At 41.1% G+C, this 27,032-nt stretch overlaps 2 protein-coding genes across 3 annotated transcripts; one reads left to right on the top strand and one right to left on the bottom strand.

Annotated features, from left to right (window-relative positions):
• On the top strand, positions 3,756 to 14,504 carry LECT2 (leukocyte cell derived chemotaxin 2). Of its 2 annotated transcripts, XM_021084783.1 has the most exons (5): positions 3,756 to 4,041; positions 5,822 to 5,918; positions 8,385 to 8,530; positions 10,859 to 10,993; positions 14,065 to 14,504. In XM_021084783.1, the coding sequence occupies exons 1-5, from the start codon at positions 3,981 to 3,983 to the stop codon at positions 14,229 to 14,231; spliced, it is 606 nt and encodes a 201-aa protein (XP_020940442.1). In that variant the 5' UTR covers positions 3,756 to 3,980; the 3' UTR covers positions 14,232 to 14,504. The 2 variants fall into 2 exon arrangements, with proteins under 2 accessions (XP_020940442.1, XP_003124014.1); XM_003123966.4 differs by lacking the exon at positions 10,859 to 10,993 and having other exon boundaries at positions 3,763 to 4,041.
• FBXL21 (F-box and leucine rich repeat protein 21) lies at positions 15,757 to 27,032 on the bottom strand. Its single transcript, XM_021084782.1, is given in 5 exon segments — positions 15,757 to 20,721; positions 22,580 to 22,751; positions 26,096 to 26,218; positions 26,667 to 26,917; positions 26,920 to 27,032. Coding segments are annotated over 5 exon segments (1,302 nt in total). The 5' UTR covers position 27,032; the 3' UTR covers positions 15,757 to 20,077.

The following is a 27,032-nucleotide window of genomic DNA, read 5'->3' as shown; positions in this document are numbered from 1 at the left end:
TTGAATTATAGCTAGTTCTGAATTTCTCCTCATCCTGGGCCTCTTACCTTTGGTGAAAGTGCTAAGAAAAATAAAATGGCCAAGGCAGGAGGCACAGGTGGGGGTGGGGAGGTGGGAAAGAAACGCAAGATCAACTCACAGAGCTGATAGCTGCCTCTCCCTTGCCCATCATCCACCTTGCTTGTAGTCCAACAAGTATTTGTACTTTCGCATGTATTTCTTTATGAAAGAGAAAAAAACACATGTGGAGGAAGAAAAGATAGAGGTCTCCTTCAAAGCTGTCTTCAACAGGTAAGTGTTTGTCATCAAAATATCTCCAACATATAGCAACCATTTGAGCATTCCTACAAACACTGATTATACCCAAAGAACAGAGACCGTGCCCTCTGCCCTGGGCATCCCACACTTCAGAACGGACACTTGCCAGCCTCGTTCCGAACAAAAGTTCAGTTAGCTACTTACATTTGCTTCAACTCCCTTCTTAGTTCCTTAAAAACAACCGAGTTTAATTGCTGGGTTCAAAACACTGAGAGCCTGTGATTTTCTGTTGTAAATTACCGAATATGGTCCAAGAAACTTAATATGCCAGTGCCCATTGTGATGTTTTTAAACCTGTCAGGAATCATCTGGACACATGTAACTCAATACGTTCTTCACTCCAGGTACAAAATATTTGATATACCTTAGATCGGAGTTTCTTAACCTTGGCACGACTGACATCTGGGGCCAGACAATTCTTTGTTGAAGGATCTGTTCTGAGTCTGGCAGGATATTTGGCAGCCCCCTGGCCTCTATTCACCATCCACACCAGTAGCTGTGACAACCAAAAATGTCTCCCGACATTGTCAAATATTCCTGGGGGGACAAAATCTTCCTGGTTGAGAACCACGGCTCTGGAGAAATGTCAGCTGCCTCAGAGAGAACCCCTGCGGACGATTTTACACAGCACGGCAGAACTTACTTAACTTCCTCACGGATTTCAATTCCAGATCTGCTACATCCTCCCTGGGTGATCTTGAGTGCCCTTCCGTCATCAAGCTGTGCCTTTGTTTTCTCCTGTAGAAAATGGGGTGGGAGGTGATACAGGAGGAGTAAAAAAAATAATCCATACGAAGCACACAGGAGAGCACTTAGCAAACAGCATGCGCTCGGGAAGCGTGGGCTGCCATTATTACCACTGTTAATATCTTCATCGAACTTCAGCTCTTGAGGCCCCCAGTATGCAATCCGTGAACTGGGGCGCTTAGGATATTCAGCTGGAATGTGACGATTCTGAGGAAGGAACAGTTGCTCTTCTGAACAAGCAATATGCTGCAGAGGGTAAAATATGGATTTTGGTGTCAGCAAACTGGGAGGCAATTCTCATTTCTTTGCGATTTCCACATCCCAAACTTTCTATTTTCAGGAACATTATCTGCAAAACAGGGCTGGTAGTAACGCATCAAAGGTGTATTAAAAATAACAACATAACCTCTATTTTTTCACTTCTGAAAATTGCTGCAACGTGTAGTGATGGCCATGAAAACACTGTTCCCGGGGCCCCGTCTACGGAGGATAACTGACCAAGGTCTCCAGCTTCTGTGCCTTGAAGTCCATCACCTCACCTGCAACTGAGACCACGCCTTGTACTGGCTGCTCCCCACCAATGACTGTGCTGGACGGAGGCTATTGAGGTAGCCCCCTTCCTGGAGACACAGCCCTCCTCTGTGTCTGCTCTGGTGAGAATAATAGAATAACTGAGCAGAGTGCCCGACACATAAGCTGCCCTGCACAGTGCCTGGCATTACAGCTAAAAACGCCAGCCCAATTCTGCAGGCTAATTCTCCCAGCTTTCATTCTTAGAGACCCCATGAAGGAAAAAGCCTCTTTGAATTGGATAGTATCACCTTATGGTTGGTGGCATTGTTGTCATACGCAGTCCCACCAATCTAAGCTTTTATGTGTTTTATAGGAATATGTGTTGGATTTTGCATTTTGATGGATGAAAATGTATACATGTTTAAACCAAACAGAACCCAAACCAGAGACAAAAAACAATTCGGGGGAGTTCCCATCGTGGCTCAGTGGTTAGCGAATCCGACTAGGAACCATGAGGTTTCGGGTTTGATCCCTGGCCTTGCTCAGTGGGTTAAGGATCCAGTGTTTCCGTGGGCTGTGGTGTAGGTCGCAGACGCGGTTTGGATCCTGCATGGCTGTGGCTCTGGCGAAGACCGGTGGCTACAGCTCCAATTAGACCCCTAGCCTGGGAACCTCCATGTGTCACAGGAGTGGCCCAAGAAATGGCAAAAGACAAAAAACAAAACAAAACAAAAACAAAAACAATTCAGATTTGCTGCACTCATTTTTTTCTTCTCGTGGGCTGACTCAATTTTTTGGATATATTCAATGCATAGGCCTTCCACACTTTACACATTAGATGCCTCCTGGAGAGACCGTGTGTGAAGTAAAAAGTGGAATACACCCTAACTGGTGTTGTTTAGTTACTGCTCTGTAACCTACCACCCCAGAACTCAGTGGCTTCAAATGACAACCAGTTATTCTTGCTCATACACGTACGAGGCATGCTAGGCTGGCCTCAGGCGGGGGGTGACTTGGCTAGGGCGACTCTGCTCCATGCCACCCACATTCTCTTCCTGGTGCCAGCAGGTTGGTCCAGGAACGCTCTCCTTACAATGACGGCGAATGGAAAGTCACAGACCCTGTATGGCTCATGCTCTACTGACGCACTGTCACTTCTGGCTCATTTTATTGGTCAGAGCAAGTCATGCTGATGAACCCCAAGTCATGAAAACCCCTCTGCCCGCAATGGGACACTGCAGGGAGGGTGACAAACCAGGGTCACCAACTGTCTCCTACTGACAAGTGACTAAAGCAGGGATGAACTAATATTTACCATAACAGGAGGAGATTCTAACATATGTTGGAATATGCACAAAAGTCTAAAGAATAACATAACAAACTTTTACGTATCTACATTTAATAATTAGTAAATTCATTTTTAAATTATTTGCCTCTGATCTTTTTCTGTTTTATAAATAAAGTATTTTAGGGTTTAAGCACGTTGCATATGCTTTCCCAATTCTACTTCTCTCCCTCCGCAGAGATGGCTATTATCCTAAAATCAGTCTGTGCATATTGTATTTTTACTCCATATGCAGCTATTGGCAAAGATTTTTGTTTTCAAGTATTAATAAGTGGTTTAACACCGTGCACATCATGTGAAAAGTACCTTTTTTATTCAACAGTGTTAAACAGTCGATCTAGCTGTTAAGACACACAGAATGCCTCCACTTTAACTGATAAAATATATTCTGTTATGATTATACTCCATTGTATGACTATATCGTAATTCCTCTTTTCCTATACTAAGGGCACTCGGGATGTTATTTTAAATTATTACAAACAAGCGAGTTTTTAAAATCGCATATTTAAAGGAAAGAAATATAATTTTATCAAAATAGTAAAATTATTTGCAAACATTACCCAGATAAAAAATAACTGATAATCAAAAAACAAAACACCCAAGTGATATACTAACAAATACATTAGAGGGGGTCACAGATTATTAATGGTCTTTTCTGAAATATGTCCTACCCCGGAAATGAAAGATCTACTCGCAGACAGTCCCAAATATTCCATTTTTCATGTCAATATTCTCCCACCGGCCACAGCCCAGAGACAGTCACTCTTGGCCGAGCCTTATCACTTTCTGTTAATATTTAGTTAGCATCATTGATAAAGTTAACCTTTTCCCAACAAAAGCCTTTACACAGGTCCTACCTGTGAACCAAACAGCTACCCATGGCCTGTTAGAATCTGACTGCCTCCATTCTCTTATTTTTTGCATGTCTCACACCAAATTAAAGAAATGAGAGATTCAGAATTCTAAGGCTAATTAGCTCGAAAACACCCGTCTGAACTTGGATATTCTTCAAGGAGAGGGCAGGGGCAGTCCTGACTACCCGAGGAACACGTATCCAATGGGAGGCCAAAGCCCCATGTTTTTCACTGGAGTCCTTTTGGCTGTTTTGATTTCGCCTGGTAAGTCAAAATTACAATTTTAGAATCCTGGCTAATTTTTTTTTTTGGGGGGGGGGGATTTTGACTAATTTTAAAACTGATTTTAAGGATGGATTTTCAAGCATCAGTAATCAAAATCACAACAGAAACTTGTATATTTGCTTGTTGAAATGGACTAGGAAGAACACACAGGGGAGGGGGTGATTCTCCATCATTTCCGGCGGGAAGCTCTGCTTCTTTACTAAAGGAGACATAACCATGGAAGAGGAGGACTTTAAGAAAAACCTTTCAGTCTGAGTCCAGGACTTCAATGGAACAAAAGTTAAATATAAAAAAGTTGTGTAAGAATCTGATTTAGAAATTTTCTGACACGGAGACTGGTGTGGATTGGGACCAGCGGAACCCTCCCTTAACTGTCACAGCAGGAGAGAAAATAAATACATTAATAAACGGTCTAATACATGCCTTAATTCCTAAGGGTAAATATTAGTTGCCAAAATTATTTGAAGCTTGGCACCGAGGTATAAGTTTTTCTTTTCTTTTCTTTTTAGGGCCTCACCTGCAGCATATGGAAGTTCCCAGGCCAGGGGTCAGATTGGAGCTTCAGCTACTGACCCATGCCACAGCCACAGCCACGGCCACGTGGAATCCAAGCCTCATCTGTGACCTACACAAGAGCTCACAGCAATGCCAGATCCATAACCCACTGAGCAAGGCCAGGGATCAAACCCGAGTCCTGATGGATACTAGTCGGGTTCATTACCACTGAGCCACAGCGGGAACTCCAAGGTATAAGATTTTTGAAACCCATCTTTTGGAGGTATCTTAAAGAATATGCTTAATGACCACATTCTGCAGCTTCTCTTCATAGTACACATATTCATGAAGGGCAAAGAATCTTTAAAATAAACTTAACCACCAAATTAGCAGATGCCTGCTTTTGCTTCTGTTTTTGTTTGTTTTGAAGTCAAAGGATGAGTCTGTTGATGCATCTCTCTGTAAATGTTAACAATTGGAAGTATGGAAAATTTAATTCAATTGAATATTTATCAAATGCTTACTATATTAAAGAGAAGTTGTACTTCTCGGAAACAAAGTTTGAACAAAACGCACTAAGAGAGCCATCCTCTCCTCCGTGCTTCACTGCATCATTATTTTTCTTATAATTATTTTATCCCCTCCCCTACCTTCTCACTCCACGCTAGGCTAAATTAGTTTGACATGCTCTTATTTCTAAGACTTTCCTCTTCCACAATTGCAAATATGAAAGAGGTTTATTGAGTGTTAAATAAACTTTGCTGGTTCAGAGTTTGCATCTCCCTTAATTCAAACATTTTCTTAGATTTGATTATCAAGACTAACAACAAAGGACGTTTCAAAGTTCTTCAGAATTTCCAGAATTACTTCTCATTTCTAGAATTACTTCTTTGAGCCATGCTGCTTGCTGATTTTGTTTAACCTAAGCACAGCGATCCCGTGCCAAGCCATGAGCACAGAAAGTCTGAGACACACCATCTACATCATTTATTAGGGGATAATCTGAAACAAACTATAATAATAGAGGTTAATGCTTATCAATAAACATACTTACCAATACTCTATATGCCATAAAAGAGATTTCTGTGGCCAGGAGAAAAGCCAGTTTTATATGTGACTCAGAGTTCAAGGAAGACTACTTCGGAAACCACAGAAAATTAGGGGGAAAGTATAGTGCAAACAGAACTTGTCGATTCACCAAGAGACATAATGAGATTGCAATTATGTGCTCCGGAAATCTACTTCTCATGTTTCTTCTCTTTAGCACTGGCTGGACCGTGGGCCATTATATGTGCCGGCAAGTCTTCCAATGAGATCAGGACGTGTGACAGCCATGGCTGTGGCCAGTACACTGCTCAGAGGTAACGGGGTGTCACCAAGAACCATGAACTCTTTTGGCTCTTAACCTCTTTGCTTAGTGTCTTTGCCTTATGTTTCTGCAAATGCTCACAGTAATCTCCCTCCTGATAGCAGGAAAACTCAGAGACGAGTCCAGTTAGTTACGCAACTGTCTGGAGCAACCTCCAAGAACGGTCCTTCAACCACGGGCTCTGAACTGAGCACAGAGCTTGAACAGGACCAGAGAGAGGGGAGCAACCAGTGTTCTCCCTCTCAACCTTTACACAGGGTCACGCATCTCACCTGGTTTTTCCAAGGTGAAAACCAACATTCCGGTAATTTTATAGTATGCCGTTTTATAGGTGAGGAACTTCAACTGGGGCACCAAGGGGCTCTAAGGGATCTGCCAAACACAGTTGGACATGGTGAGGGCTAGACTAGGATTCAGGCTTTTGGATTCTCTTCCCATCAAACCATGGTGTTACCAAGCCAGGCTCTGGGACCTGAGCACCAGAGGCTGGCCCTAAGCAGGTGATTTCTGCCAGACTATGAGGGACACACTTGAGAATTTTTTCACCCATGCACAGCGGCACCTTGGAAGTGCCACTCTCTGGTGAAACAGCCATGTGTCCAATTCCACCACTGATCTCCATTCTGATCCGAGGAGAACTCTCATCACACAGATACCACTTCCAAAGCAACCTCCAACACCTGCCACAGGGCGAAGAGATGGGACGTAGGGAGAATGGCCTCTGAACTGCCAATGTTAAGACCCGCTAGCTCACACCCTCAAGTTTATGCACTTGACTTACATAATAACTTACCAGTTCCTCACTTGGAATCTGCTCAGTGTTGCTTTATACACAGTCCTAACAATCCTGGGGCCTCTGATCTTCGGGTAGCCTATGAGAAGGGAGAAGAGGCTGGTGAGAGCGGGCATAGGATCAACAGTGAGGATCCTTGAAGGCGACCTCAAGAAATCCCATGATCTGGGATCATTCTCTGTGTGTGCTCCTTACACTTCAATAAATGGAGAGGCATCACTCATGGGCCCAGCGTGTTTCCTCTGTGCCACTCTGCTAAAACAAGAAGCACCACTCGTTGCATTAAGGTGCCACACACAGTAAAGGATGTTCATAACCTCTTTGGGATCACGGAGAGGAAAAGACGACCAAAGGAATATAGGATTCTTTTTTAATAGGTTCCCATAAAAAGACAGCTCTTTTCTAAGGGGTCTTGAAGGGGTCAGGATTCCTGTATCTCTAAAACTTAATTACATGGATTGCCTCATTTCCCCAAAATGTCACATAAAACTTATGACCAGTATTTATTTTTTAGAATTTTTAATTGTAGTTGATTTACAAAGTGTTCATTTCTGCTGTACAGCAAAGTGACTGTTATGTGTGTGTGTGTGTAGAGATATTATTTTTATATTCTTTTCCAATATGGTTTCTCATATGATACTGAATGTAGTTCCCTGTGCTACAAGTAGGATCTCATTGCTTATCTGCCTCATATATAACAGCTTACATCTGCTAACCCACACCTCCCACTCTACCCACCCCCCCAACTCCCCCACCTTGGCAACCACAAGTCCACTCTCTACGCCTGTGAGTCTGTTTCTGTTCTACAGATAGGTTCATTTGGGCCATATTTTACATTCCACATATAAGTGATATCATATGGTATTTGTCTTTCTCTTTCTTATTTCACTTAGTATGAGACTCTCTAGCTGCATTCATGTTGTTGCAAATGGCATTATTACATTCTTTTTTATGGCTAAGAATTACACTGAGTATATATACCCCATCTGTATCCAGTCATCTGTCAATGGACATTTAGGTTATTTCCATGTCTTGGCTCTTGTGAAGAGCCTTGCAGTGAACATAGGGGTGCATATTTTTTATAATTACAGTTTTGTCTGGATATATGCCCAGGAGTAGGACTGCGGGATCATATACGGTCATTCTGTGTTTATTGTGTAAGAAACTTCATGCTCTTTTCCATGGTGGCTGCACCAATTTACATTCTGACCAAGAGTGTGGGAGGGTTCCCTTTTATCCACACCCTTTCCAGCATTTGTTATTTGTAGACTTTGATGATGGCCATTCTGCCTGGTGTGAGGTGGAACCTCACTGTAGTTCCGATGTGCCTTTCTCTAATAACTAGTGATGCTGAGCATCTTTTCATGTGCCTCCCAACCATCTGTCTATCTTCTTTGGAGAAATGACTAATAATATTTTTAAAGGCTCCGTGTTTACCAAATACTATTAGGTGCTTTATTTCATCTTTACCACATGGTTTTTACTACCTGCAGGGAGAAGTTAAAATTGGCTAAACAGAGGGAGGAAGCCTGGGACATCCCAACATATTCCGGCAGCTTCAAGTTTTCATACCCTAGTGTGGGCACCGTTGGCTAAGACGCTGTTCCTGGGCAATAAAATTTCCAGGGCAGTTTCTCAGTCTGTTCATTCCTATTCACATCCTAGAAATCAGAGGCTTCACCAGGGTGTGGATGTCTTGTGCTCAGATGGATCTACCGTGTATGCACCATTCACTGGAATGATTGTGGGCCAGGAGAAACCTTTTAAAAACAGAAATGCCATCAATAACGGTGTCCGGATCTCTGGAAGAGGTAAGTCGTGGGGTATAAAATCTGGGACATTGCTGCAAATGTTGATGCTTATTTATTTAATGCATAGTCTATACATAGACATTTCATTCTTCCTTTGAGATGACAAAACTTAGAACATAAAGGACAGGGACACCAAACTAAAGAGCCAATGTATTTCCAAAGATCTTTCACCACTTGCCCTGAAGTCATCGTTTTCATGTGTACATTCCGTCTCCGCAGGTGATGGAAGGGCTTTTGTTTAACAATCTGTATGCAAAATCACTTTCATCAATATTAACTACAGGGAACAGACACTTTCATGTACCAAAATTCCACAATTTGAAGTGGTCGTATTTCTGCAAGAGTTGATGTGAACTATTTTCTTTCTTTCTTCTTCTTTTCTTTTTTTTCTTTTTTCTTTTTAGGGCCACACCCATGGCATATGGAGGTTGCCAGGCTAGGGGTTGAATTGGAGCTGCAGCTGCAGGTCTTACGCCACAGCCACAGCAACACAGGATCCAAGCCGCATCTGCGACCTACACCACAGCTCACAACAACGCCGGATCCTTAGCCCACTGAGTGAGGCCAGGGCTGGAACCTTCAACCTCATGGTTCCTTGTCAGATTTGTTTCTGCTGCGCCACAATGGGAACTCCTGATACGAACTATTTTCAAATGCTCTATGTCCCAAGTAAAGCTGGGTCCCACGGTACTCAAGGTACTGGGTTTGCTGTCTGGTGTTTTAATTATATTGCAGTAGAACATACACAGAGCAAAGGTGCAAAGCAAAAGAGAACAGCTCTATGAATTGTCATAGCGTCAGCACACCACGCTATAATCTTCTGGCTACTGCAGATGAGAAAGAGATCAGCAGCAGCAACCCAGAGACCTCTTGTGCTACCTTGTAGCCATTATTCCCAGCAAGGGAGGGAGATCACTATCCCACATTTTAGTTTTGCCTGTTTTTGAAAATATGAAACAGAATTAAACAGCATGCAGTCTTTGGGTGGCTTCTTTAACTTCATATCAGGTTTGCAAGATTCATCTGCGGTTCTGCATGCAGTTTTAGTTCCTTCCTCTTTATTGATGTACAGTATCCCATTGCATGCATGTCTTTTCAGTGACCATAAGAATGCTACTATGAACTTTCTTGCACATGTCTTTTCACAAACATAAATACGCCTTCTTGTTGGCAGCGGGTCTGGAGGACACTCCTTGCCCCAGGCTGTGAGAAACACTTTGTGAGGGAGCCCACAGCCTGAGGAGCTAGCTGGTGACTATCCTCTTGAGGCCTGAAATGACAAGAGAATCCGCTCCCGCTGCATGGACCACTCAATAGCCAAGGCCAAGGTTGGCATGGCTACCTAACAGGGAGCAAAGCTAAAGCAGTAATCAGATTCCCTGGTGGCACAGGGACCTGTGGCACTGTCTAGCTCGTCATGGTGACCCAGAACTGCGTAGCTGGGCAGCCTACCAAAGCCTTCTTCAATTTGCGTAAATAGTAACATGCTAGGTCTGCCACATAGATGCAACTAGACTCTCATCCTGAGTGAAGGAAGTCAGAAAAAGAAAGACAAATACCAGATGATATCACTTATGGGATACCTGGAATCTAATATATAGCACAAACGAATCTTTCCACAGAAAAGAAAATCATGGACTTGGAGAATAGACGTGTGGTTGCCAAGGGGGAGGCAGAGGGAGTGGGATGCACTGGGAATTTGGGGTTAATAGATGCAAATTATTGCCTTTGGAATGGATTAGCAATGAGATCCTGCTGTGTAGCACTGGGAACTATGTCTAGTCACTAATGACGGAGCATGATAATGTGAGAAAAAAAGCATGTATACATGTATGTGTAGCTGGGTTACCATGCTGTACAGTAGGGAAAAAAATGTATTGCGGAAATAACAATTGATTACAATAAAAAAAACTATTTTTTTAAAAAAAGAAATATGCTAGGTCTGATAAACCAAATTCTAACTTCACTCATCACAATACTGAGTCTCCAAACCCATCAACTAATTCCCAGACTTCAGCCAGATCACAGTCCCAGGGCCCCTTGAATGAAAGGGAGGCTGAGCCCTTTTGATGAAGGGCTCTGTGACAGAGCCAAAAATTTATATTGTAAACCTGACCTCTAGCCATCCCCTAAGAGACCTGCAGCCACTTTGCAGGATGGCTGTAGACTGAAAAGAATAATTAGGCTTTGCAGAGACTGGACACTCTCTCAAAACTGACATTAATTCCCAAACACCCCAAAGACCACTGTGGTCCACCAGGCTAGAGGCTTGCAGGGTCAGGTGATCAATTCAGTTTTTGGTTTTTTTTGTTTTTTTTTTTTACTAAGGTCCAACTTACCGTGGACCTAGTGCCTTCACACATCCAGCCTGTGGTAAATCCCCCCATTCTAGAAGGCATAACTGGAATGAGTACACGGAGCAATTGGCAGAATGCTGGAGGAGTAGAATCGCTGGGTTACTTGGTCCGTGGGTTTCTTCAGCTTCGGCAGATACTGCCACACAGTTTCCCAAAGTAGCGGTACCAACTGACACTCCCACCGGGCATCAGGAAAGTTCCAGTTGCTCCATACACAATACCTGGTGTTACGTATCTACCTTTTTCATTTCGGCCATTCTAATGAGTATGTAGTGCTATCTCATTTAATTTTAATATGCATTTCCTGATGGCTGATACTGACCCCTTTTCATATTTATTGATAATGTAGATATTGTCTTTTGTGAAGGCCTATGTATGTATTTTGCCAGGGCTTTTTTGCTTGTCTTTTTCTTACTGCGATGTGGGAGCTTTTTGTATATCTGGGATACAGGTCCTCTGTCAGATATACGTATTGTAATATCGTCCCCCAATTTATGGGTTGCCTTTTCACTTTCTTTCTTTTTTTTTTTTCCTATATATTTTTTCCCTCAGGATTGCTTTGGCAATTCTGGGTCTCTTATGCTTCCATATGAACTTTTGGATTGTTCGTTCTAGTTCTGTGAAAACTGTCATGAGTAATTTGAAAGGGACTGCATTGAATCTGCAGATTGCTTTGGGTAGTATGGCCATTTTATATTAATTCTTCCAATCCAGGAGCATGGAATATTTTTCCATTTCTTTGAATCCTCTCAATTTCCTTGATAAATGTTTTATATTCTCAGTATATAAGTCTTTTACCTCTTTGGTCAGGTTTATTCCAGGTATTTAATTTTTTGGGTGCGATTTTAAAAGGTATTGTATTTGGAGTTCCCGTCGTGGCGCAGTGGTTAACGAATCCGACTAGGAACCATGAGGTTGCGGGTTCGGTCCCAGCTCTTGCTCAGTGGGTTAACGATCCGGCGTTGCCGTGAGCTGTGGTGTAGGCTGAAGATGCGGCTCGGATCCCGCGTTGCTGTGGCTCTGGCGTAGGCCAGTGGCTACAGCTCCGATTCGACCCCTAGCCTGGGAACCTCCATATGCCGTGGGAGCGGCCCAAGAAATAGCAACAACAACAACAACAACAACAAAAGACAAAAGACAAAAAATAAATAAATAAAAGGTATTGTATTTTTGTATTCCTTTTCTAACATTTCATTGTTAGTATACAGAAATGCGACGGATTTCTGAATGTTAATCTTATACTTTTCACTTTAACATCTTTTGATAAACAAAACAAAAACTTTAATACAGTCTAATTTAGGAATATTTTCCTTTGCTGTTAACGCATTTATTTTTTACCTGTTTAAGAAACAATATCCTACCCTGAAGTCATAAAGATATTTTCCTTACGTTTTTGTCTATAAGCTTTATTGCTTTATCTTTCATATTTAGATCTGTAATCCATCTGGACTTGTTTTGTGTGTGAGGAATGAGACAAGGATCAAATTTTCTCCCATACTGCTACCTACCTGACTTAATAGTATTCACTTCCAAGACCACTTTTCCTTACTGCATTGCATATCCCTTGTCATAATCAGGGTATGAATATATGTGGGTCTATTTACGGCCTTTGTACTGTGTTTCATTGGCCAGTTTGTCAATCTTCTACAAATACTGCACCGTCTTAATTACCAAAGCATTAAAATACAACTTGTATAAATCTTCCAACTTTGCTCTTGTTTCATACTGCCTTTGCAATTCCTGGGTCATCTGCATTTTCAAATAAATTACTGGAATCAGTTCATCAATCTCCATCAAAAATCCTGCTGGGACTTCGACTGGGTTTGCACTAATTACACAGACCAAATTGAGAAGAACTGCTATTTTAAAAGTAATGCGCCCTCCAATCAATAACGTGTTATATCTTCCATTTATTTAGGTCTTCTTGCATTGTCGTATTAGTATCGATGTAGAGGTTTTACGCATACTCTGTTAATATATGTACATAAGACGCATCTTATCGATCTTGCTTAGATCTTCTGTAGCGGTACTGTCCGAAAGAAGTATAATGAAAGCAACACATGTAATCTTAAGCTTTTTAGTAATCACATTAGGTGAAAAGAATCAGTGAAATTTTAATAACATATTTTAACCTAGTATCTCCAGATTATTTCACTTTAAAATGCAATGAATGTAAAAAATACTAATATTTTATTCTGAGGGTTATTGTCTTCAAAGTGCAGTGTGTATCCTGCACTTTAAAGCACATCTAATGTGGATTGGCTACCTTTCAAGGGCTGACTGGCCATAAGTGGCTAGTGGCACCTGCGTGGGACAGGACAATTCACGTTTTCTGTCCACTCGACTGGCTTCCACTGCTAGTGTGTTGACATCTGTCACTGGTGGGTTTCTATCTATTTCTCCTTGGATCTCCGGGGGTCTCTCCTTCGTAGAGATGGTTTCTTTGCTCTTCAGGACCTAAGTAGTTTGAACTGTTATTTCTTCGCTGGAGTCAGCATCATAAATTATCCTCCTTTGTATTGTTTCAATACTTTCCAGCGTCAGTTCCACTCTCTGGTTCTAAGATCACAACCTTTGCTTTCCTTTTTCCTTCCATTTTCATGACAAATCTTTGTCCAGCCTAGAATTTTTAGCCTTTTTCCATGACTTTTTTTATTGTATACAGAATAGAACTGGTTTTTGCTTTTCAAGCCAATGGGAAAATCGTTTTAATAGATGAGTTTTAACATTTATAAATATTATCTCATATATGTTGTCCTGACAGTGTCATTATTTTGTTACAATTATATTAACGATTTCTCTACTTGATTTATCTTTGCTTTTACTTTTTTTTTCTTTTGGGATTTAGAAAGATTAGTATTCTTGTGCCAGTTATTTCCATTTCTCTTTGTCGTTAAAGTCTAACAGAATTTGTCTTGGAGTTAACATTGTTCTGGGTCAATTTTTTCAGCTACCTGGTGTTTTGCTGCTATTCTTCAGCACCTTTTTACATTTTTTGAGGCTATGCTTCCTTAGGCATCTTGAAATTTTAGTCTTCATTTATGACATGATTTTTCATTTTCTCTTATTCCCTCATTGAGTTCAATCAACTCTTCTTTTTGTCCTTTTTTTTTTTTAAGTTTCTGATTCAAGGCTACTAAAACCCACATATTAATAATTTTGCTTCTTTTCTTTCAGGTTTCTGTATTAAAATGTTCTACATTAAGCCAGTTAAATACAAAGGTTCTATCAAGAAGGGAGAAAAACTGGGAACTCTCCTGCCCTTGCAGAAAGTGTATCCTGGCATACAATCTCATGTACATATTGAAAACTGTGACTTGACTGATCCTACTGTGTACCTATAAATGGAAGACAACCAGATCTTCTAAAGAGAGAGCCACAGTCTCAAAATCTGGGTACAAATCCTGCTGTTCAAGAAATCTGTGTTCAAAAAGAAACAGGATAAATGCAAGAAAGAAAACCGCATTTTGATTTCCACTCATTCCCACGCTGATGTTTTGAATGTCAATTTGGTTCCTCAGGACTGATCTTTCTGTAACCTACGGGTTCTGGGGTGTGTCTTGTCTTAGGATTGCTCAGCCCTGAATACAAAGAATAAACAAACATAGGAATTCAAACTGCTCTAGATGGCATTTTTGACCCTTCTAAAACTAGCTTTCTGCTTGAAAAACAAAAAGCCTGAAGTGGTTTTATGGTATAAGAATAGAGTACAATACTAGACACATAGACAAACTTGATGAATTTTAACTTGAATAAACGGGAGGCTTCTTGTGAGTTAAGGTAATAAAGAATTTCAGAAATGCCCTAAGTTTGTCCAAGTAGTTGGAGAGCGATGGCTTCCCTTGGGTGAAACATAATCTGCTGGTCTTTCTATCCACACAGTCCCACATTCTACGTGATTGGCAAATCTTCCAGGTAAGGAATGACAGCAATCCAGGTAATATGGAATAGTCCAGATTTCAATAAGATTGCATCACAGCAAGTACTAGAAAGAGGTCCAGCCTAACCTGAAGTATCTCATGGAACCAAGTCAGTCGGCCTCATCTAGCCATATGCCTATCACAGCTACTTATTTTAACACATTATTGCATGTCCATATTATTATTTCCTGGTCATGCTGACAACAGGTACTAAGAGGAATTAAGACCACACAAATGTTCAAAGGGCTAGAAAGATCATGGCTCTGTCACTTTTAGGCAGTCAGTGAGAAATGAGTAAACTGACTTCATCCTTCTGGAAACTTCCGGAATTTTTGTTTCAATCCTTTGGAATACAGAAAACTCCAATAAAATGATTCCATTCCTAGTATAGATATGCCTCAAGAAATGCAATGAGTTGAACTTTATTACTGGGCTGTATTTGTACACCAGGATATATGTATAAGAATGGTGACAACATCACTCTTTGTCACAGCAAACCTGGAACAACTCCAGCTGCCTATCAACAGGAAGACACACATAGGGAGTTCCCATCGCGGTGCAGCAGAAACGAATCCGACCAGGAACCATGAAGTTGCAGGTTCGATCCCTGGCCTTGCTCAGTGGGTTAAGAATCCGGCGTTGCCATGAGCTGTGGTGTAGTTGCAAATGCAGCTCGGATCCCACGTTGCTGTGGCTCTGTGGAGGCCGGCGGCTACAGCTCCGATTCGACCCCTGGCCTGGGAACCACTATATGCCGCAGGTGGGGCCCTAAAAGGACAAAAGACAAAACAAAACAAAGCAAACAGTAAGACGCACACATTGCGGTTCAGTCACAGAATAGACTAGTACACAGCAGTCATAATAAATGAACCTCAGCTAAACATAAAAACATGGATGAATCACAGCAATATAATTTGAGTTTTCAAAAAAGCCCAAAAGATCACATATAGCAAGATACTCTTTTTATAAAGTCAAAACAATCAAAGCCAAAACGTAATTTTTAGGACCATGTACATATGTGATGAAAATATGTAAGAAGGAAATCAAACAACGAACACTAGTTATCTCAGGAATGGATAGGGAAGAATCCTAAGAAAAATTTAAGTTACCATCGGTGCTGTAGTCTTATGGCTGGGAGGTGATTTCATGAGTATTTATGATTAAGAATAAGACATTATAGAGGCAACAGGACCCACAGGTGTGTGTTCAGGAAGAAGACAGGTTACGTGATGATGCTCAGACAGGTTGGAGTCTATAAAACACAATTAGTACTTTCGCGTCTCCAGTTAGATACTGTTCTCTACCACGTCATAACATCTAACGCAAGGCTAGCAAATTCAATTTAATTTTAGAATTTAATTCTGGTTAAAAAGAACAAAACTATCTTCGGTACCATCTGGTTTGATCATCTACCTTATTCAACTCCTTCGTGCCAAGTAACCTGAAGTTGTTTCCAAAAATTACATTCATTGTCAAAGAACAAAAGCTGTGTCCCCACTGAGAACATGAAAAAAGGAAATAGTGCAGAGAATTTAAAGGCAATTTTGAAAGGGGCTGTAAAATCTTTGGACAATGAAATATATGCTTAGCCTTCTAAACAGTCAACCCTCTGAAGTGACTGTTTTAAAAACCAGACTCATCACCTGGAATGGAGAGCTTCCCCGAGGTAGAGTCAGAACGCTGCCTTCTGCCTAGTACTCCACAAGCACTCTCCTATCTGCTGAAAGGCAACACAAAATTTAGACTCAAGGACGCCTTTCTTAGGAATCACTACAATAGAGCGCCCTCTGGTGCATTGTATCAGAAGGGTTTTTTTTTTTTTTTTTAATTTCTTTTTCTTGTAGTTTTGAATGTTAAAATGTTCAGCCTAAACTATTATAAAGGTTCGAACGACAGAGACTAGCACTGAATAACTTCTCTTTCTTTATTCAAAGTGATTATAATATATACTTAAAACTGTGGTATCAGATACTAGGTTTAATGACTACATTAATAATGTGAACAAAACGAATTCTTAGTTGGCAAATGTCTTGAGTTTTTTTGCAGGAAACTAATGCAATGAAAGAACAAGATAAGGGGCCAATTTAAGAGGCCAGGCCTAGAAAGGGAAGAATTATTACATCCTTGTGACATTAATCTCTCTTAGCATATATTAACAGTAGATATGACGTTTAAATCTGCCTCTCTCCCCAGTATTTAATAAAATTCAAATAAGGCAATCAAGACTCAGAAGGAAGAAAAAACAAAAATTTGAGAATTAAATTTTTGTGTCTCTTCAGTACAACCTAAGAAAGCACTTTTCTCCCATTCTCCCTATTTATAATTTGCCAGAAAATTATCCTAACTTTCCCAGAACTTTCAAAAACAAGCAAAACAAAACAAAACGATTTTTAACAGGAAAAGTTTGCTTACAGAACTAAAAATATTTCTAAGGCTAAAAGTCTAAATTCATCTCATATCAACATGAGTCATTTATCTAGAATCCTATAATCTTAAGGCAGCAGTACTTTCCATGGACTTCTACAACAACAGAGAGATTTTCATTTGATGAAGCACCAAAAATACTGTGTATTTCAGAGTTGCTGTTGTGGCTCCGCACGTTACGAACCCGACTGCTATCCATGAGGATGTGGGTTTGATCCCTGGCCTCGCTCAGTGGGTTAAGGATCTGGCACTGCCGTGAGCTGTGGTGTAGGCTGCAGATGTGGCTCGGATCCCAGGTCTGCTGTGGCTGTGGTGCAGACTGGCAGCTGCAGCGCTGACTGGACTCCTTAGCCTGGGAACTTCCATATGCTGCAGGTGTGACCCTGAAAACAACAATAACAACAAAACCTCTGTATTTCCTCATCTTGTTTTTGGCCCTCCTAGAAATCTTGGCTCTTCAGTTTATTAACCTAGTTAAGTCAGACCATCTAGGGTCATTTCAGTGAGCTGATCAGTGACCGAGTTTTACGCTGAGTTTTTGCTTTAAGAGTCATAATAACACTTAGCTAACTCAGTTTGACTACTAAGCCACCAAAGACCATTATCTAGAGCAGCAACTTCTCATTTGCTGTAAAAGAGGCCACGGATACTCATAATCTCTCTATGCTAATGAGCTATAGGGAGAACCCCCCCATGTCCCTCCCCTAAATCCCCTCTGCCTTGCTTCCTTATCCTCCAGTGCAAATACCAGTAGCATTGGATGGCTTACCGTTCTGGTGTATACACTGAAAGTAACACCACGGGGGGCTGGAGGTTTATCTCTACAGTACTTCTCCCACTACTCTGATCTCCCCACCAGACTGACACCTCCATCTCAGGTACACCACTTCTGCTACGATTAAGTTCTCTATTATATGCTGCTTCTGCACTCTCCCAACGTCTTGTTTTGTTTTTTTCCTTTTTATGCCACGCCTGTGGCATATGGACGCTCCCGGGCTAAGGGTCGAATCAGAGCTGCAACTGAAGCCTACGTCCCAGCCACAGCAAGCACCAGGCCTGCAACCCACTGAGTGAGGCCAGGGATCTAATACACATCCTCAGAGACAACCCTGGGTCCTTAACCCACTAAGCCACAATGGGAACTCCTCTCCTGAAGTCTTAAGGTATAAATTACATGATCTGCAAAAGTAATAACTATCTAAGAAATGGGATTTATTTTTCAACCAGTAATACGGGTCCTGCAAGCATTCAGTGAGAGTGCACGAAGGTACTACACATTGTTCTGAGACTTTCAAACCCAAAGGTGAATGAGATGCCTGCTCTCTCAGCATCGCAGTGACAAAGAACACGGTATAGTGGTAAGAGTCTATGCACAAGGACAGCCCTAAATAAAGAGTTATGAACTGTACTAGGTTTTTAAAATCATCACTTAAAAAGTACAATATATTTGTATTTCTTAATCAAGAGGATATTAAAAAAATTTTCTTCCTATATAAATATGCAAAACTGGAAAGTAATGAACATAATTCTGTTTTTCAATCTAGCTGATTTCTGAGAAATTTAAGATCCTGGGGTGGGGGCAGGATTTTGAGGAACAAGTTTGAAAAAGAAAGTCCCTAAAATAAAATTTATTGAATGCCTAATATGTGCTAAATACTACACTGGATGCTGGGGGGAATACAAGAGTGAGTAAAACCCAACACTGATTTTGCAATGATGGAGCCTGTGGCGCAATGGTAGAAGCAAGCAAGCAGCAAATTACAGCGGCGCCAAGTGCCGCAAAGGGAAATCGGAGCGCTGGGAGTCACGGAGGCTTCCCTGAGGAAACGGCATCCAAAGGAAAGATCTGAGGGGGCAAAGAGAGCAGCTGAAGCAGAAAGGAGCCCATGCACAAGGGCCCTCTGACTCCAGGGTGCGCAGCACTTAAGGAACTGAAAGAGAATGGGGGCAGAGGGCAAAGGGCAGCTTGGTGGGAGGGAAGGAGGGCAAAGAGGTGGGGAGAAACCAGGCCTTGCAGGGTCTTGCAGGTCATTGGACGGATAGTCTCCATTAAAGCGTTTCAGCTGTGTTACTAATTAAATTATAACATCACTTCTGCAAAGGACCTGGCACAGGGTCAGACACCTCATAAATATATTCGGTAAACGCTGATTCCCTCCCACACTCTGAAAAATTTACTTTTTAATCTCGGGAGGGTATTTAACCAATCAGCAAGCCCGCTATCTTTATAAAATGAATTATATTATTTAATTTTAATCTAACGCCCACTTCCTCCTGAGTTAATACAATAAAGCAGGAATCAAAGTGCACCGGAAATTCAGTTATTTACTGAATCATAGTATGATCTTATATCGTGCTAAAAATGGAGTGCAGTTAAGCCAGCCTCCGTAACTATATTTTGATTGAACTCAGTTTTTAATATTAAATATTTTGTAAAACATATTAATACCAAGATGAAACAGAAACAATTAACAATAGAAAGTTGTAAATGACATACTTTAAAGGATTCAAAGCTCCATATTATACATTTATTTAATGAGCCAAAATACGCCTTCCAAGGCAAGCTGAGGAACTTACCCTAAAAATCCAACTGTACTTTTTACCACGTCCACTATCCTATCCACAAAAACAGTGTCTGTGCCTTACTTACAATTTCTGCCTTTGCAGATTTCTCACACTTTTCCAAATGTCTGCTGTAATCACATGAAGACAGTTTGCGAACAAGAATATATTTTACCTAAAACACTTCGGCAATGCATCTTAAAATTTTCATTTGCACAGAGAGAAAGAAGCTAATCTTCCTGATTATTACTATTATTTTTTAAGGTAAGCACTTTGGTAGTCCATTACCAGAGAGGCGTGACATCAGGGAACCATATTCTTCCCAAGTGTTTGGAGACTTCGGTGTGCATTTCATCCAGGCTATAATCGCCGTCAGGGGTCAAAACGTCCTCGGTTATAGAGAGCTGCGTTAGCCTTCTCCCGCACCGCCTGACAAACTCAATGAACGCACTGCAGCTAACTTCACATTCCCTGAGGCCCAAGGCTGTTAGGTTGTGACAGTGTTCACCAATACAAAGAAGTTCATTGTCAAGCGCCTGAAGACCATTAGCACACACTACTAACTCGATCAGCCGAGGGCAGCGGAGACCTATCCGTCCTAGAACCGCTCTGCTTACTGAACGACCAAAGTAAAGGTGCGTAACGGGGGTGTCTTCTCTGAAGAAGGTCGCCAGCTCCTCTTCACACAAAAAGAAGTACATAACAACATTAACTCCCGGCGAGCGCCTGGTAAGGGCACGCCAACTTTGTTCTTCAATAGAATGAAATCCAACTTGTCCGGGATTTTCACTCACAACATCTATTCGAAGATGTTCAAGGCTGACATGCGTCTCACGTGAAAGTGCCAGGAGAAGTGCATCACTGAGCATGGAATAATTCAGGGCCAGTTCTCTAAGGCCTTGGCAGTGATCGGCCACACAAAGGATCCCTGCCGGAAACGGGGGAAAAAAATCTTACGAACACAGAGCACGGACACTAGACAACAGTTCATAAGCTTAAGTTTGATAAGAGTTATGCATTCGTTGCGAAAGTAGACATCTAACAACTTCTGAAGAGATGGACACCCAGACATATGAAAATAGACGTAACTAAAACACTTTTAGGAGAAGCAACTTAAACTGTATTTGGCTTGCACATCAAGACTTTCTTTGAAGAACAAAGCAGGAGGCATAACCCAGACTTTCCACAATATGACAAAGCTACAGTAACTGAAACACTGTGGTACTAGCAAAAATCGCACATATATATCAGAACAGACAGCCCAGAAATAAACCTACACACCTATGGTCAACTAATCTTTGACAAAAGAGTAAAGAATAAACAATGGAGAAAAGACAGCCTCTTCAGCAAGCAGAGTTAGGAACGCTGGACAGCTGCATATAAACCAATGAAGTTAGAATACACACCTTCCCCCATACACAAAAATAAACTCAAAATGACTTAAGGACTTAAATATAAGACATGACATAAAACGCCTATAAAGACACAGGTAAAACACTCTCTGACATAAACTGTACCCATGGTTTCTGAAGTCAGTCTCCCGAGGCAATAGAAATAAAAGAAAAAATAAACAAGTGGGGCCTAATCAAACTTAGACGCTTTTGCACAGCAAAGAAAGCATAAAAAAAACAAAAAGACAACAACTGACTGCGAGAAAATATATACACACACTGTGCTCAACAAGAGATTAATTTCCAAACTATATAAACAGTTCATAAAACTCAGCAATAAACAAACAAAAAAACCAACCGAAAAATGGGCAGAAGACCTAAACAGACACCCCTCCAAAAAAAGACGTCCGGATATCCAACAGACTCAAGAAAAAATGCTCATCGTAAGTAATTATTAGAGAAATGCAAATCAAAATTACAATGAGGTACCACCTCACACCAGTTAGAATGGCCATCATCAAAAAGCCTACAAATAACAAATGCTAGACGGAGTGTGGAGAAAAGGGAACACGCCTACGCTGTTGGCGGGAATGTAAATTTTGGTGCAGCCACCCTGGAAAACAGTGGGATGGTTCCGCAAAAAACTAAAAATAGAATCACCACGTGACCCAGCAATCCCACGCCTGGACATACATCCAGACACAACTATAATTCAAAAATATATGTGCATCTCGATGTTTATAGCAGCACTGTTTACAACAGCAAGAGGTGGCAACAACCTAAATGCCCATCGACAGACGAAGGGATTAAGAAGACGTGGTACATATACACAACGGAATACTGCTCAGCCATAAAAAAGAATGAAATAATGCCATTTGCAGCAGCATGGGAGGACCTAGAGATTGTCATAACGAAGTGAAGTCAGTCAGAAGAAGAAAGAAAAGGTCACATGATATCACTTATATGTGGAATTTAACACACGACACACATGAACCTATCTACAGAATAGAAACAGATTAACAGACCCAAAGAACAGACTTGCGGCTGCCAGGGAGAAGGGTGAGCAGAGGAGGAATGAATTGGAGAGTTGGGGACGGGCAGATGCAAACTATCATATACCGAATGGTAAACAATAAGGCCCTACTGTATAGCACAGGGAACTATACACAAACCTTAAGGTCAAAGAATACCGGAATCACTTTGCTGTACATCAGAAACTACCACCACATTATAAATCGACTGTACATCGATTAAAAAATAAGTGAAAAAAATGACTTCTTTCCAAAAAAGATTAATGGATTATGTTTCACAAGCATGCCGTTTTCAATAGGAAATTGTATTATTACTATGAACATAATAAAACACATCATACACGCTTAAAAAAATATAACCTACCATCCGATAAAACATGAGGACAGCTACTCATTTTTAGGCGTCTTAGAGTATCACTGTTATTGGCCACAAGAATCTTCAAAGAAGGATCATCCGCTGGTGTGTCTTCAATTTTGATTGACGATGATGATGTTGAGTTGACAATAACAACTGTAAGTGCTGACACAAAACGAGACTTTCATGGCAATAAGAAAAAAAATCATAAGAACATTATTTAAAAATCTATAGCTTCAATTAAGCAATTTATTAAAACCATTTCTATCAATTGTGCTTCCAATGACATCATAAGAGCATCCACCCATTACTGTCTTTTAAAGCACCATGAGCCGGTAAAAGACATGATACGTTTACAACTGATAAAGGGAGTGGTGAAAAAGGAAGAAGTTTCAAATATTTCAGAAACACGTCCTCCAATTATTTGCAATCTTAGGGATTGGTTTTTCCATATTAAAAGGATATCATTACACTTATTTCCTAAAATAGACGTTGGGAAGTTGTGGTCCCCTGGCCAAACCCAGTCCACAGGCTGTTACTGTATGGCTCATGCGTTAAGAATGGTTTTTACATTTGCAAATGATTCAAAGAAAATCTTTAAAGAGTAATACTTTGTGATATGTGAAAATTACATGAAACTCTCCCCGTGTCCATAAGCAAAGCTTGACTAACACAGTCATGCTGCTTCCTTTGTGTCTGCTTTATGTCATTCATGTCTGTTCATGTCTGCTCGCACACACAATGCTGGAGGAGGCAGTGCTGCAGCAGGAGAGGTGAAGAACTGGGTGACTCACAAAGTCTAAAACGGTACTATCTGGACCCATTCAACCTCCTGGCACGGGAGAAACAGAATTCTGACCTGTCTTATTTATTCCTGTATTTCCAGGACCTAAAATATTATCTGGCACATAGCAAAAAGTCAATAGTCACTGCTGATGAATAAATGATGTCACAGTCTTTGATGACAAACTTTTGCGAGCACACTACCTCACCAAAGATAGGTTTTGAAAACCGTCTATGTTTTGAAGATTGACAAACTAAGGAGCTTATGTATAGCTGGACTTCAAAATGGGTAGAATCTCACAAGGTTTCAAATCCAGTCTCTTTGGAAACAGACAGTCTGGAAACCAAATCCATGCATGATCAGTTTTCCTTTTTCAAAATCAATTTGGATTCTCTCAGAAGCTCTACTGTCCCTAGTAGAGGTACCAACTTGGTTATACATTTTAATTCATTTATAAGCAAACAATGGTTTATACTAACTGTAAGCTAATTTATACAAATTTTTAAATGGTGGATGACAAGACCTCTTACCTAAATTTTATGCTGTAAAAAGTTATCAGAGAAAGAGACATACATCACTCGGTTTCCTTAAGAAATATAAGGTTTAATTTCGCTTTAATCAATTCTCAATGGACTCTTTTAAGCTGTGTGAAGGACATATTTAAGCATTACCGAACATATTTCATTACAGTAACAATATACTCGTTCGGCATTTCTTATGTCTAGCAAAATGCTGTATTTTTCCATTATTTTCTCTCCACTTACAAATGAAAAAACTGAGGTTCAGAGAAACCCACAACTTTGCCAGAAGCCACCGCTCTCTCTTTCTGCTGTGGAGGCAGAGCTTAAATGAAGCCTGCTTACCACGGGCGCCTCGCTTGGGTGACTGCACCTGCTACCCTAGAAGCTGGCCTTGGAAACGAATGTGCAACATGAGAGACAGCTCAGAATCTAAGAATTTCAGGTTAATCTGATTCCCTAGCTCATAAACAAGGACAAAACTATTTAGAAGTAGTGAGTTTTCATTTGATTACGTAGATTACTCAAATCCCCAAATGACCCATTTTTTTCTAGCATGTCCCTTAAACAGATGAACAGGCTGGCAGAATTGCTTGCTAAAAGACAGGCGTGATCCAGTTTCTGAGAAAGAGGATGCTGCCAGGTGTCTAACCTCTTCTGCAGGAAGGTTTCCATCAGCCGGTTTTATGGATACTTTGGTGCTTATTACACATCAGGCATTATTCTAATTCTGGGATTATAATGATAAATAAAATAGAATCCTTGCCTTCGAGGAGAAGAGAATTAACATGTTCAATAAGTTAACTTCAAGGACGGATGCATGAAAGAAAAGAACGTACTATAAAACATTAGAGAGTAACTAGAGAAGTGGGTGCTATTTCAGCAACAATGGTCAAGGAAGGCCTCTTTGGAGTTCCCATCGTGGCGCAGTGGTTAACAAAGCCGACTAGGAACCATGAGGTTGCGGGTTCGATCCCTGCCCTTGCTCAGTGGGTTAAGGAGCTGGCATTGCCATGAGCTGTGGTGTAGGTTGCAGACACGGCTTGGATCCCTTGTTGCTGTGGCTCTGGCGGAGGCCAGCAGCTACAACTCTGATTAGACCCCTAGCCTGAGAATCTCCATATGCCACGGGAGCAGCCCTAGAAAAAGGCAAAAAAAAAAAAAAAAAAAAAGGAAGGCCTCTCTGAGGAAATGGCCTTTGAGCGGAAGCCTGAGTGAAGAGCAGACAGGCATTAGCATCGGTAGCAGAGACTGGTGGTTGCTTCCTAACAACCCTCCAACTTTTTTGCTTTGGTAACAGAGTTCTGATTTTCACCTGGGCACATCGCCACCCAGCTAGAAGACTCTCCGCGCCTCCGAGACATGCGGTGTGGCCACTGGGCTAAGCTGGCCAATGAGACAGATGGAAGCATGACATGGTACTGAGAGCTTGAACAGAAAGGGCACATCCTTCTTCCTCCCAATTCCTTCCACCCAGCTGTCTAGAACAAGCTCCTGAGGGCTGGCGCTCAGAAAACCATCGTGGACATTGAAAGGGAAGAGAATACCGTGGAGAGAATGGAGGGCCTGGGAGGAGCTTGGGTTCCAAACAACTTCATACCAGCTGTGGGCTGTGGCACCTACAAATTTCTTTACTGCAAGAGAGATACACCTCATGGTTTCTAGGCCACGGTTTTGGAATTTCTACTCTAAGGACTCAAACATCATCCTACCCGTATAAGACATTTAGTTTAAAATTACATTGTGCTACCTTCAGTGAAAGACTATAGAATTACAGAAACCATCCACTAATTGGCCCGAGATGCTCTACATTCAAAGTAACTGCTGGCACTTGAAAACTTGAAGTAGAACAACTGAATTTTATACTAATGACCTCTACTCTGCAACGGTTATTCAAATTATAAAATACAGCTAAACAATGAAACCATGCATAAGCTATTTCATCCAAAATAATTACTAGTCCCTAGAAAACAGCTTTAAATAATTCCTTGACTATAAGTAGGGCTATGGTCCGTTTTTACGAAAAGAATTGTTTTTACAAGAATTTTTTTTGGCTACACCCACGACATGAAGGAATTTTGGGACCAGGGATCAAACTCATGCCACAGCAGCAACCTGATCCATAGCAGTGAAAATGTCAGATCCTTAACCGGCTGGGCCACCAGGGAGCTCCAACATTTAAGAATTTTAGCAGCTCTCACCAAAAAAGTGTATCAGCTTTACCTTTGACACATTCACAAAGTTTGGCTTAGCTGTTGAAATCAAGCCCAAGGTCTGGAGAGAACAATTCACCAGCTGAGAAAGTATATCACAGGCAGCTTCTGCTGATTCAGTACTACCATCAACCTACGAAGACAATTTAAAGTCTGAATTTCCTGAATACCACTTATCAGAAAGTTTCTGGCAATATAATTATTTAATAGAATTCAATTGCAAGACTGTACGTCTCCCTTTCAGCTATACAATAAATTACTATTTGTTGCTCTCTACACACTATGTCAGATAAAAAGTGAGAAACAGAGATGACGACAGATGAACTTTCTAAGTGCGTCACACTTTCAAATCTTGTACAATTATCTGACTCTTCACAGCGGCATCCACATGAAGGAAAGTGAAGTTTAAACTATTCAGCTAAAGCTCAAGTTCTGGATGTAAATCTATGCAAGTAACAACAGATGGAGAGGACATCATCTGGAATAAGAATGCTGCAAAAGTCACTGACGGTGATGGAGCTGTACAGAAGTATTCACAAAACACAAGCCACTGTTGCCATCGAAGGCTTGTTCTTCCTTACCTTGAAACTGACATACTGGAGATGGGCGGCGTGCTTTTTAATGATCTGCCGAATGAGATCGGGATGAGGGGAGCTCAAATGCGACGTAGCTGACTGGTTCAGTTCAAACTCAAACTTGCGCCAAAGGTCAGGAATATGAAAAACTTCATTCCATCTCCTGCACACAGAAGATGCCCGGGCCCGATCTATTAAAGGAAGATACTGAAACACACGTAATACTACGTGGTGAGGCAAACTCCCCCAGTCTAGAAGACAGTGTACACATGAGTCTGGTCCAAAGAAGAGCAGGACTCAAGTTTTGGCTGCTTCACTGGTGGTGAAGCCTGGACAACTTTAGTCACAAGAGATAAATGGTTCCTCTTCATT

This window comes from Sus scrofa, chromosome 2 (genome assembly GCF_000003025.6).
Source record: "Sus scrofa isolate TJ Tabasco breed Duroc chromosome 2, Sscrofa11.1, whole genome shotgun sequence".
Lineage (NCBI taxonomy): Eukaryota > Metazoa > Chordata > Mammalia > Artiodactyla > Suidae > Sus > Sus scrofa.
This window is presented reverse-complemented; position numbering and strand designations above follow the sequence as displayed.